Here is a 13,344-nt window from a genome sequence, read left to right as displayed (position 1 = left end):
ATTCACCAAGCCTTCAAGGAAAAAAGACCAGGTAAACAAGTGTGTTCGGATGCACACAAGAAAACTCATTTAAAGGACAAATCCATCAGGAAAGGAGTAACAAAAATTACTGCTTCTGGCGGGAGCCTTCTTTAGAAATGTTCTATAGGGTAACTTTAGTTTCTAGAGAACTGTTCTCCTTTTTCTTCTTCTGTCAAGGGTGTGTGCGGATCAAGAGGGGTTCTGGTCTTTGAATTCCTAGGAGGCATTCTTGGATGGAAATGTAGACTTAATGCTGGGCAGCTGACCACAAACAATTTTTAAAAACCTGCATTTTAAATATTGACTCTAAAGAGAAGTTTGTTTGGGTTGCCCAGGAAGGAGCAACCTGTTTTTTATTTGTGTCTCAACTATTCCTTAACAAAGTTCTGAGATGAGACCCTACATTGTGAAATCAGCGGAGAAATGGTTCTCAACCTGTAAGGTTGCATTTAGTCATTAAAAAAAAGTATGTGTATCCATTTTTCTTTTTCATTTTTGGGGGAATCTGTGAGGACTGTTTTTTCAAATTAATTTATTTTAAATAAGTCAAGCTTCACTTTGATATAGAACGTGTAGATTATGATTGGTGTGTTGTAACTTTGATATAATGACAGCAAAAATTGTGTTAAAATGTTGAGAGTACATATTTTTTTAAGTTCTTTTTAGTTTTAATTCTGTAAGAAAAAATTTTTGAAAATCTTTTTTTTTTTTTTGTAAAGATAAATTCCAAGTTAACTTATACAGATAATTTAGGATACTAGGGGGAAGGGAAAGTTTGCTTTTCCAATGGACTATTTTCCACTGAAATTAAATAAACAGAAAACTTAGAAATGTCTTAACATGTTCTGTAACTTCCAAGAGTTGTTCTGTGCTATTAAAATGTATTACTCCAGTAAAATAATACTGATTTTTTTTACATGAGCACATTATACATAAATAAAGGAAAATCTAAAACAATTTTTATGAAATTTCTTTAGGAATCTATTAGGGATAACTCGCACATCCTTGAGATTTTAGATTGCCACTAGAAAGCATGTTGTGGGGTTTAATCATGTTCGTGCCAACACGCATTAGAAAGGTCTCTGACCTACCAGGATTTTAGATCCATGGTTAGTATCTGTTTGCATCTTTGAAGACTTACTTCTGTTGGATTGACTTTCCAGTACTTGAATTCAGATGAGAAAATATTTCCATGGCAGGAAACAGGGCCGCATTTCAGATTTCCTGTTCCCATATCAGCTTCAGGCTGTCCCCCCCCCCCCCCCGGGGGCGGCGAGCCTCAAGTCCCAGCTGGAGCTCACAGTAGATTTAAGATTATAGTGTGTGAACTCTCCTAGTGATAAAGTGGATATTTTGCTCCAAAAGAACATTTTTATTAAGCTTACTATTTTAATCTACTTGTTCAGTTGGGAATAGTTTCTGCTGTGATGAGAAGTACATTAATTTGTGAATTACTTGACCATTTGTACAGAGCATGCAACTTGGTGTGAACAAATCTGGCATCGATGGTGTCCGTGTGGTTTTATTGTTGTTTCCCATTCACTGTTTCACCTTCTTACATGATGTGCAACCACAAGACATCCCCTTCTCTTTATACAGAGCTCTGACCTCTAGGGGTGTCGCTTCCCTCAGGTGTTAATATGGAGGAGGGGGAAAAGAAGTTAAAAATGAAGTAAACATTTCTTGAAAGTATGTGAAACTTGTTCTCTACCTTTCTTTCTCTTGAAGTTCTTAAGTCCACATCTTTTTCAAGAATACGAATTGCTCTAAGTGTCCAAGTGACCCTTAACCAGTTCATCCTTTATTCTTCATAAAACTTTTCAGTTAGTCGTGGATATAAAATGTCTGGACTTGAATCCAGAAGTATACAGAATTTGAGTGAAATCTGATTCGTGTGCTTTATATACATTCTGTGAAATAACCCTGAGACATTGGACAGTCCATTGAACTGTACTCTCAACGCATTTTTATTAGGTAAAAATAACTTTTTGTTTTATTGCCCCAGAGTCATTCACGCAGTCTGGCTCCCCACCCTTGTCTGCCTCCCACTCCCACAATGCCTCCTTACTTGTGGTTGGCTATACATATATTTAGGGATATGTGTCATGTCAACTTCATGACAGAAACCGCAACACATTGTAGGCATGTGGCTAAACTCATGCTTAGTTTGAATTTGGTAGAAAATATAGAAAGACTATTAGAAAATAAAGTCTATTTAAAATAAAAGATATTTCTGTTGTTTTGACTACATGCCTGGGAAGAAGAAAGGGCAGGAACTAGCAGTAATGGAATGTGAGCATTCTAGACCAGAATAAACACCCAAAGATGAAATTGGTTTATAAATTACGTTCTGCACTTTAAAAACACCAATGTGTGTGTCCCTCTGTGCCTGAGTTGGTTTGTAAGCTGAGGCCAGTGGTTGACTTGGTTTCTCCCTCCTCCTGTTTCTTGTTTTCTTTCTCACCTTAAAGTCTTGTTCATATGTGTCATTGTCTCTAAAATGATTTTGTGGCTTACTTTCTTTTTGGCAGGTAATTTTCTAATTTGAAAAAAATCTTGAATAGCAAGTTTTAACAAGGAGACTGGAAAGCAAAAGGCAGGTTTCTCTTAGAGATGCTATCAAGTTTTTGCACGTAGAGCAGAACGGGTTATTGCAATTCCTCATACAGCGTAACTTACTTTTTAGCTCTTTAAGAACATTACAGAGCCATCATTTCACTGAATACAGTCGATTACAGTTGAAGAGGCATTTCTACCGTTTAAGAATCCTCTACCACGTCTATTATTATACAGAATGCTTAAAAAAAAAACTCTTTAAATTGATGTATTTGAATGTTTGTATTTTTTGGATTTGTTTTAGGTTAGACATGAGAATCACTCCTGGCTAGAATTTTCATTTGTAGCTGTAAGTTTTTTTGTAATAGATTTAAATCACCAAATCGTTGACTGACAACCATTCTTGCCATCATTTTTACTGTATTACTCCACCTACTACATTGTACATTAAGTCCTTTGTTTAAATTTGATAAACATGTGCATGTCAGGCCTGGGGTAGATGGCGCAATAAATGAGCACTGTCGGTTCCAGTCTGAAAGGAGTTGCCTTATTAGACTTTTTACGGAAATTAAAATATAGTTTTGTTTGAACTCGGCTATTCTTTGATTAAACTTATAAGGATCTTATTTTTGTCCATAAAATACTGAAGAGAATATTTTCAGTAACTTAAGTTTCTCCCCCCCCCCCCATTTGCTAACTACTTGTTTAGAGAAAAGAGTATGTTTTTAGACTGAATGTTCCTAAGGGTTACATATTTGTACTTATGAACACCTTTTGTGCATGTTACATAGATCGATCACTCTTTACCAGGAACATAGGGCTGAAATATATTCAACCAAATGTTACAAAGAGGCATTAAAGTTGATAGTTATTATTTACTAAAGTATTTAATTTGTAATAAATAATGTTCCACAGACTATCTGATTTTGACATTTGAGGGGTAATGCAGGAAGTTAGAGAAAGATGGGAAGAAAATTCTCGGTTTGAATGAAATTACTGTTTGCTTTTTTCTCTTGGAAAAAACTGAACGTATTTGATAGTTCATCTGTGTTGTAAATGACAACATAAAAATCTGAGCGTGCAGCTGTTTGATGCAATGCCTTATATACAGAAAGCATTTCAAGGTTGTAGAATTCTAGCCGTTTGCTTGCACAGAACTAACGTCTTATATTTAACGGTGCTAGCATTCATCTTTATATAGTAACATTGAAATCAGAACTTTTGAGATCTGGGTTATTTTCAAATATTGTTGTTATGACTAAGAGTAGAGGGTTGCCAACAGGTTTCTTGTGACACTAGTGCTAGAGATTCTGCCTGTACTGACTGAACCTCTTCACAGAAGCCCCCAGTTTCCAGGTGCAGGCTTTGTTAGAGCACGTGCTTCAATCGTTTATGCATTTCAGTGCTTAGTTTAGATTGTGGTATTGAATTTCTTCATAAAGTAGATCTTCTTTTTATTAAGTAAATTGGGAAATGTTTTTTGACTTAAGAAAAATGGTTCGCTTCAGCTGGAGGCAGAAAAAAGGGAAAAGACCAAGACCAGGCAGTTCATGTACTGTACTTTTGAGTCATGGGTGGGGTCAGTACCTCCAAAAGTGACCCCACAGAGACTAAAACAGACACCATCATTAGCAAATAAATAGTATCTGATATAATTTACTGGCGTAAGTCAGTCTCATGTGTACACATTATATAAGAGTCACATTTTCATGTGCTAACTTAATGTCACCAACTTTTATCAAAGTATTATCCAGGCTATATGCTGACATAAAGCCTGTTATTTAAACTACATAAAATGCAATCCTCTCACAGCTTTTATAAACATGTACGTTAATCATTTATGGCATTATATATTTTGGAAAAGAAATCTTTGTAAACACTCAGTGTTGAAAATTACCAGAATTTTACCAGAGTGCTTAGGAATTTTTATGTCTGTTTCCCCTACCCAGGAACCTACCAAATCAGTAACCAAAGGGGCCACAGGGTGACCATTCCTGATCTGAATTTTAGGCTTCTCAAAAAAATCCTCACTCGTGAAGAAGAAACTATAAATTCCTAAGTGATGCAGTCTATTCACTCTGCCATGACAACAGTGGCATGCTCAGTATAGGGCTTCATAAAGCTTTCTAAAGAATTTGGAACACTTGAAAGTATCAGAGAATACTTCTAACTTTTCTTGCATTTGCAGTTTTTTTTTTTAACAGAAATCTTTTTGTTTCCTTGGAATTAATTGTCTCACTTAAATTAATAATATTGTATTGAATAACTGATGTCTTTGTCTTGAATAAGTGCGTGTGTTTTATGAGCTAGAGTTCCTAACTTGTACATAGTAATAGCTTCTAACTCAAAATTCTAGTTGCATATGATTTTATGACCCCCTAAAGTCCAGCATGCAAGTACCTTTATCATGAGAACTGTCAGCTGGTTTTGTACATCAGATTGTGGCCATGGTATATAACCACATAATGGAGTACTATGCAGCTGTTAAAAAGAATAAGATGGAACTGTTCCCGTAATGTGGTAAGATGGCAAGAAGTGTGTATGAGGGGAGTTACTGTATTTTTGTTTTGTAGTAAATACGCTTTTTTTTTTGGTGTGAAATGAATTATATGAACAGTTGCTTCTGCTTAAATTTTCTTATTAAAATTTGACCACAGACCTACTCCCTAAAGATGTTTGACAATCAAAACTGTGCTATATGAATTTTTATTTATAGATAGATTGCTTTCTTATTTTGAAGGAAATTATTTTTGCTTTTAATTATTTGGTGATTTTCATTTGTTGGTAAATCAAGTTCATGTCCCCAATATTATATGAACTATGACTTCTTTTCTTAAATTTGGCAGTTCTTTAAAATGTATTCAGTTTTTGCTTTAGCATGCAGGGGATGGTTTTTCTTTTGTAGGCTTTGTTTTTAGTTTTTCAGCAGAAATTCAAGCCAATTGTTTTTCCTCTACAGAAGTTACCAGTTTAAACTAGAAATATTTTAATTCTATCATGATACTTTAGTTGATAAAAGCTCTTAGGCAGAGACTTTCCTGTGTAAATGTTATTACATAATTCATTTTTGTCAGCTAACAACGTTTATCATTAAGAAGGTGACAGAGGGGCGCCTGAGTGGCTCAGTCATTTGGGTATCTGCTGTTGATCTCGGCTCAGGTTATGATCTTACAGTTCATGGGATCAAGACCTGTGTCAGGCTCTGCCTTGACAGTATGGAACTTACTTGGAATTCTCTCTGTCTCTCTGCCCCTCCCCTGCTCGCACACGCGCGCACACACACACACACACACACACACACACACGTGCGTGCCCTTTCTCTCTCTCAAATAAATAAACTGGAAAAAAAATAAAAGGTGACAGATGAAGGAAGATTATATACTGATGATGTGAAGACCATAGTCCTGCCCAGTGTCTGGAGTCTATAAGGTCAACTTCACCAAGGTTCTGATACTCGTACGATTTTGTGTGTCTTTTGGGGTTGTAGAGAAGAAGCATTTATGGTTTGAGGATTTTTTTTTTTTTAGTATATCTTAATTTTACCCATTTCTAAAAATCATCTTACGAAAATTTATACAACTTAGAGATTTTTATTTATTTTGTTTCATTTGGGGTCAGAGCACCGTCTGAAAGCTGACTTAAGTCTCCATCTTTGTGTCCTGTAGTCAGTCCCTTGTTGCCCTTAGTGAGAAAAGTGCATGAAGGGGCGCTGTTGTTCTCGCTCTGGACTGTGAGGACACCTGAGGCTATGTAGTATGGTGTGAGTTTTCTGGGAAGAATGGAAAGGAATTTGGTGGACTTGTGGAGAAATCTTACAAAAATGCCTTTTTATATCTATGAGTTACCTTTTTAATCCAAAGGCCAGAGAACTGCTGTCTCTTTTGTGCCCCTACACCCCAGAGCCTGTGACTTTGAAAGGTCAACAGCTTCAATTCTGGTTGGACCCTGCTTCTGTTGAATTTCAGCCAGCAAGTCTCCAGCATACAGGAGAATTTGAGATTTTTCTCCCTCCCCCATTTCTTCTGTTTTTGTTCAGTGTAAACAGTTCCTGCCGTAGTAACATAGACAAATATAGCAGAGAATGCTTTTCTGGAAGAAGAATGCTCCCTAAGCATTTTTTAACCATTTTTGGGAAGAATTGATCTTTCTGTGTATTTCAGACACACTGAAGGAGGGAGGTTGTTGCTGTAAATTGAAGTGACATCATATGTATTGCCCCCATTGATCCGCTTTTAGTCTCCAGCCAGGATAAAAGGAAATGGCAGCAGGGAGGAAGCATGCTTCATTTAGGCACAGATCCAGAGTGATAATGGGGTAATAATAGAACTCACGCCACTGTCAGTCGGTGGCTGCCTTAGTCCCAGGCTCATTCCCTGCCTGGGAGCCTCTCAGAGACTTCCTTCGTGTGCGGCTGCAGCCTGGCCAGCTGGGCCGGGAGGGGAGGTCCCTTCCTTTTGAAGGGGTGCAGGCGGTGGGACTTGGACGTTGGTGGCACTGGGTTCCTTGTGTCGGTTCCTGCCTCTGGAAGGTCAGTAGTGAGATGCATTGGTGACATTTTCTGATCTAGGAGGCAAGCTGGCCTTTTCTGCATTCTGCTAATGGAAGAAATGGTGGAGGGGCTCAGTTGCGTGGGTGGTCCTCTGGGAGCCAGGAGTGAGTGATGTCCCTGTGACAGCAGTAAGGGGCTTCTGGAAGAGTCAGGGTTTGTTTGCTTTGTGCTGCTTGTAGACTAGGAGGGTGGGTTAGGAAAATTCATATTTTCTTTCCAAGAGCCTGTGTGGAAACTCTTTAAAACCATTCCGAGTTGTGTGGCTTGCCTCAGTTCTTAAGTTGACTGGGAAAATACCAGGTAGACTCCTTTTTTCTTTGTACGTTTCTGGGTAATTAGCAACTATGGAATCCTTTCTCTTTAAAATAAGAACACAGACTTTTAAATCCTTAACAAACAGCATTTGTGTTGACTGACCCCCCTTTACCGTTTTATTTTTTGTATTTGAGTAAGTTTGACAGTGCTGTGAAGTTCTCTTTCGCATACAAAGTACGCACATGACTCGGGCACCCCATAGTCTTATTTTGTCGGAGTTTCTGTGGCAGATGAATTTTTAAAATACCGAGCCAGTCTCCCTATGGAAAAAATAATTACCCCGTCATGAATTCCTTGTTTGTGCAAAAGGAAAGGACCTTCTATTCTTGTCACTGTTGAACTGTGGGTGTAAGCACCATTAGACCCTCAGAAGTAAAGGCAAGTTCTTTTCAGAATGTTTAAAGGAGCTGCTTCCTCAGGAGATAACGCCCTGAAACACGTACTTTATTTTTCTTAATTACTTCGTAGTGCAATGGAAGCTCTCAGCACTGCTGCGTTAAAGCACAGTTGGCCTAGAAATCACGTGAAATCTGATTTGATTTGTACGTGGGTGGAAGTGGAGTGACCCACGCCACGTTTCCCAGTGCTCCCGTGCCAGTTGCCGGGCCGGTGGTGCCCAGTACTGCACTGGCTGGTGTGTGAGCTCTGAACTGCTGTGCAAAACATTTCGCTTTATTACGTAGTACTTCTTTCTCATTGTAGGGTGGCTTTACGGGGAGTAAATGTTGATTTTACAATGGGAAATGTACTGTATTAAAGTGAACAACTTACCACATCTTTGCTTTAATATCGTCGCTTCAGGGTCTGTAATGTCATGTAAAAAAATTATGTCACGTTTACTTGTGAATGAAGGACCTTTGATCAGTTTTATTGTCTGTGTACTAAAGTAGCATTTGATTACTCATTTTTCTCTAGTTTTCCCATTGTTTAGAAACTACAGTTTTCCTGGTGAATTAGAAGAGCTGCAGCTGAAAGCCAGACTTGGCTTAGTAAACAGGTTGTTTACTAAGGGAGAGTCATCTAGAAGAGTCCATCCCGAAGCGTAGGACTCGCAGATCTCCCTGTGTTAGGAATGGTCTCAAGTCTCTGTGTGGGCCCTCGTTGCCGGCTCTCTCATCAGTAGGGGCCGGAGGCAGGGGGTGCTCCCTGGCGGGGTGTGCAGCTTGCTCTGTGCCTCTCCCCAGTTAGAGGAAATGAAACGTGTTAGAGAGCCCTGAAGGTTTCACACACACACCTCTCCCTAATCCATCTCCGCCGTCTGTCTTAAAGCAGGGGGCTTGGCTTTAAATATTTTTCCATTGAGGAAAATTTGGAGAGGACAAAAGCTTTCAGTGATCCTTGTGGTTTTGTTTCTGTGTGGATGTGTGACCTTTCTGCTCAGAAGAAAACTGCGAGAGATATAAAAGTGTGAATCCAGGTATCTTGATAGATTCACGTTAGTAATTCTTCATTTGTAAATTGGAGTTGTGTTTGTTGGTTAAACCCAGTTGGGGGTAAGTTAAGGACCAAGCGACTCGTCTTACTCAAGGGTTTTTTCCTCCGTGGGTCTCTGTACTTTAAACCAAATCCCAGACTTGAGTTGTAACAATAGGCCTCTTTGTACGTGTGTGCACATAATAAGGAGATGCTTTCCTTCTTTCTCTTTCCTTCCCTGTAACTCTGCATATTGGCAGGCTAGTTTCTGCTGTATTTAGTTAGCTAACAAGTCCCACACCCCCAGCTGATGAGTAGTGTTCTATGCTGTATCAGGTGGGCCCCACCCCAGCAGCCCTCTTCCTGTATCCAGAGTGGCCTCGACATGAAGCCATTGCTCCTGGTGTTGGCTAGCTGTGGAAGTGCTGTGGACCAGTTTTGAGAGTGCCTTTTGGGGGGAGGGAGTGTAGGGCTGGATGGGCCCCTGAGTCAGTCTGGGGCTCTCCCCTCCACAGCCCCCACAGAGTCAGATGCCAGGCTAGGTCACCGCCAGGTGGGGGCCACTGGGGCACACTTTGTAAAGGAAAGTAGTGAGGGGGTGGGAACCCTGATGGGGCAGAAAGGCCAGCTCTCTGAAGAGGGTTCAAATGCAGGAGGACAATTGAGGAGTTGACCTAAGGCGACTTGAGGGGTTGTACTCAAGGCCAGTGCTGAAGGATTAGCCTCCACTAGAGAAGAGCCCTTCTTAGAATGGGAGAAGGAAGGATCCAGAGAGGGAGCTGCAGCATGCTGTGGGTGGGAAGGAGGGCTGACAGAGCCTGGGTACATGCAGGGCCTAAGGAAATTGCTCATGGTGTGAACTGGTGGATGAGGAGGCTCCCTAGAGGCTGGTGGTCCTGGATTTGGGCTGTTTTAGAAACAAATTTTTTGAAAATATAAAAGTCTCGTGTCTGAAACTATAAAAAATGAAAAACTGGCGTTTTTACTTCTTGTTGTTATGTAGTGATTTGATCCCTTGGAACATCTTAAAGGCACATGACTTAATAATGAAAGAAAATGAAGTGTTAGCTATTCTTTGAGTCTTCCTACAGGACCTCACAGGTCAGTGCTGGTTGTAACCCTCTATCCTTGCTGAAGGCACCTTGTTCTGATCCTGTCAGCCTGAGAGGGGATCCACAGCATGACTCTAAGGTAGATGAAGTGCTGCTGTAAAATACAAAGGCCAAGGAATCAAGTGATGTGCTTCTGTGTCTATCTGTAGGAAAAGTGGGAGTTTTATTATCAGTTAGATGGGCATAGTGAGAAAATACAAGAAATGCTTCCCTTGTGGAATTGCCTGGTGAATGTTATGCTTGCAAGGCTGCTTGATGTTCCTCCACGTACATTTTGGGCAACTGTATGTGGTGTTTGGGAGTGAGGGTAGGGCGGAGTGCCACTTGGGGACAGAAAGGCAGAAAGGTAGCTAGAGAAGCCAATGATTTTTAAATTTTCTTCTAAAGTAACAGAAAGTGGGGATTAACATCCAGGTGGTGGTATGAACATGCTGTTGATCTAGCATTGACTTGCACACTGACAAGATCGAGTTTGCTGACAGGGATTATCTGGGTGCAAGCAAGGAGGGAGGGCAGCTTAATGTGGAGAATAATGGAATTCATAATAGTTTTAAAACCTTGACTTTAGAATGGATATTTTTCAGTTCCTATAAGACGTATCTGAGATTAATTTTTTCCTCCTTTGTTTGAGTGCTGCTCTTTGATAGAGGCTGATCTAGGCATTGCGTGCGGTTCACTTTTGAATAAAGACATTTTTCCTTGGATTTCACAAATATCGTTTGCTCACAAATTAGTTTTTGTTGCTTTTATGTTGCATAAAAACATTCTCTCCTTGCCTTTAAGTATTAAACACCATTCTTTTGACCCATCCTTATGAAAAACTCAGGAATAAGGGTGACCTTGTGTGTGTTGTGTGTGTGTATGTGTGTGTGATTATATATACATACGTACATCCATGTGTAAAATCACGTGTACAATCATTTTAAAATTTTGATGGAATAATAAACTTACAACTTTTATAATGGAGGATTGTGAGATATGGTTCTCCATTATGTGCTTTTTATTTCTTGGTGTACATTTGCAATGTTTAGGGGATAACAAAGGAAATCTGAAAGCTGCTTTTTAATATCAGATGGCTTCTTGAATCTTTACCTAGGTTAAATGGCATTTTTTGGCATATGCCAAAAAGAAAGAGGTTTAATAAACCATGATATTGTTTTATTAAGATAAGTACAGTTTTTGTCATTTCAGAGTGTATATGTATATTGTCATGTTGCCCACCTTTAAAAAAATCACATTGTACAACCTAAAAATAAAAAGATAAACACCAGATCTTTTGATCTGCTCTAAATTTAGAACTGACATGAAAAGCCATGGAGAATAGGGCTTAATCAGGCCCCGGAATGCAGTGTCTTTGGGAACACAGTGTAAGCCCTGAGGTTTTACCAAGGTCAAGTTTGTAGTCTTTTCACAAGCTTTTTGGTTTTGCCTTTAGCTCCTTCCAGACCAGCTTGTCTTACTTCTGGAGCATCTCTTGGAGCAGAAGACTTTGAACCCCCGGACTCTTCAAAGCCTTGAAAGGGCATATCGCCTTACCCAGCAGGATGCAGAGGTAACCAGGAGCGCTCTTGGAGCTTAGACGCTGGGCCCTCGCTGTTGGGGAAGAGAGGTGGTCCCATCACCCCCATGCTGCTAAAGCTTCTGTTTCCATCAGCAACATCCTTGCTGTGTGGTTATGATGAAGAGCAGGTACTTGGAGCCGAGCGTAAGCTGTTCCCCCGGTTGTGTTTGCTCCAGCAGGGGGCCTCTGCTCCTCATTTCACCAGAGTATCTTGCCGTCCTAAGTTTTCCCTTTTTACTTCTCAAATCATGAGGATAGAATAAGTCTCCTAAAGGAATGAGCAGACAGGGTGCGGTGTTTCTGAATTATAACTCAGGTGGTCATTTTGTGCACGATGTGCACCATCCCGCAGCACGTTTAAGGAAACTTGGCTCAGATGTGCCACAGCTTCTCGGTCGTGTTCAGTTAGGACAGGAAAGGAGCCATGTGTGAAGGAAATGAAAACTAAATCTAACAGCCGTGGTTTGAAAAGCAAAATCGGATGCTTGTGGAAAGCAATATGATGTGGTTCATAATATCTTCTAGTTTATTGTGAACAATGCAGTGTGAATCCTAAGGTGAATTCCAGGAGTTTTTATATATAAAATAGTAAATAGTTATTGTAGTAAGTCATCTGAAGAAAAAAACAAGCACCCAATCAAAAAGAGAAAAGCTCTTTTATGTAAAACCCTTAAAATGCAAGTAAGTCTGGTTTGTGTCTGGTTGAAATAACTGAACATTTAAAAACCGTCCAGTCCAGCGTGGCAGCCTTCAGGCACGTGTGGCTCTTGAGTAATGGATACATGGCTGTCGTGAACTGAGACGTGCTGAGAGCGTGAGATGCACCCTGGATATTGAAGACGTAGTGTGTAAAAAAGCAAATTATCTCATTAATAATTTCTTCTTGTTTTATACAATGTCAAAATGATATTTTGGTACGTTGGGTTAAATAAAATATTATTAAAACTAATTACAGTCATTAAATTGGAGTAAATTGAGAAAAGCCCCCTCATTATTAGATTAAAAGGTAAGATGGACATTGTTATGCATTTTAAAGCCCCATAAATTCGGGAATTAATGGAAAACTCCAGAGAAGACCCATGTAGCTTTTTACCCACCTGAGCACAGATCAAACGTGCAACGGTTGCTGTTTATTTCAACTCTTATATTTTTGTTTATGGGAGTTTCCAAATGCCAGCGTGTTATTTTTAATTAGTATTTAAAAGACGTTTTTATTTATAGGCATGAGGTTATGTTTTAATCAGAGCTGAATGCTGCTGAAATGCCAGGCCCCTGTGACCGGCAGCAGCCAAGGCAAGGGCAGGCGGATCACAGCAGGCGCCGGGCACCTGTCACTCTCTGCCCGGAAGCCAGGAGGTGGGAGACCCTGTTTTCCCCCTTCCTTTTGGCATAAAACACATCGTGTTCTTCACTTACAGCTCAACGAAGTTGTTACCTGTAACCTCTTAAACCTATGAGAAGTAGGGCAGGTTTAATTTGGTTACTTACAATATCTCACAAAACTTATAAACCAGGATACCTGAAGCCAGGGCAGGCTTTCCAGCTTGGGTCTCTGTTGGCGAGAGCCTGGGGCCTGAGGCCTACTTTAGTCCGTTTGTATAACTAGTGCAGTCCCTGTTGCTCTTTGCAGATACTTAGCTCTGCCAGGCACTAGGGTGACAGCAGTGGTCATGAGCAGCGAGGGTCACCGTTATGAAGTTTATAGTCTTCTGGAAAGACAGCTCATAAGTAAATGAATAAGACCATTTCAGGTAAGAACTATGCAAGAGATACACAGGATGAAGCCGGGCTAGGTGTCTCTAGATAGACTACTCCAG

The 13,344-nt window shown here is 40.0% G+C and overlaps 1 protein-coding gene across 5 annotated transcripts in view; it reads left to right on the top strand.

Moving 5' to 3' along the window:
- Nucleotides 1-13,344, top strand: part of AOPEP (aminopeptidase O (putative)) — a 341,245-nt gene that overhangs the window by 306,154 nt on the left and 21,747 nt on the right. For 4 of the 5 annotated variants that reach the window (XR_008291205.1, XR_008291206.1, XM_027048223.2 and 1 more), the window contains one exon: nt 11,402-11,518. The exons of the other annotated variant lie outside the window; for it this stretch is intronic. Coding sequence is in view for 2 of the 4 variants with exons in the window: in XM_027048223.2 (XP_026904024.1) it covers nt 11,402-11,518 (117 nt within the window). In the remaining 2 variants the exon portion in view is untranslated. The remainder of the gene's footprint in view (nt 1-11,401; nt 11,519-13,344) is intronic. 5 annotated transcript variants of the gene reach the window in all.

Source organism: Acinonyx jubatus, chromosome D4, assembly GCF_027475565.1.
Source record: "Acinonyx jubatus isolate Ajub_Pintada_27869175 chromosome D4, VMU_Ajub_asm_v1.0, whole genome shotgun sequence".
Classification (NCBI taxonomy): domain Eukaryota; kingdom Metazoa; phylum Chordata; class Mammalia; order Carnivora; family Felidae; genus Acinonyx; species Acinonyx jubatus.
This window is presented reverse-complemented; position numbering and strand designations above follow the sequence as displayed.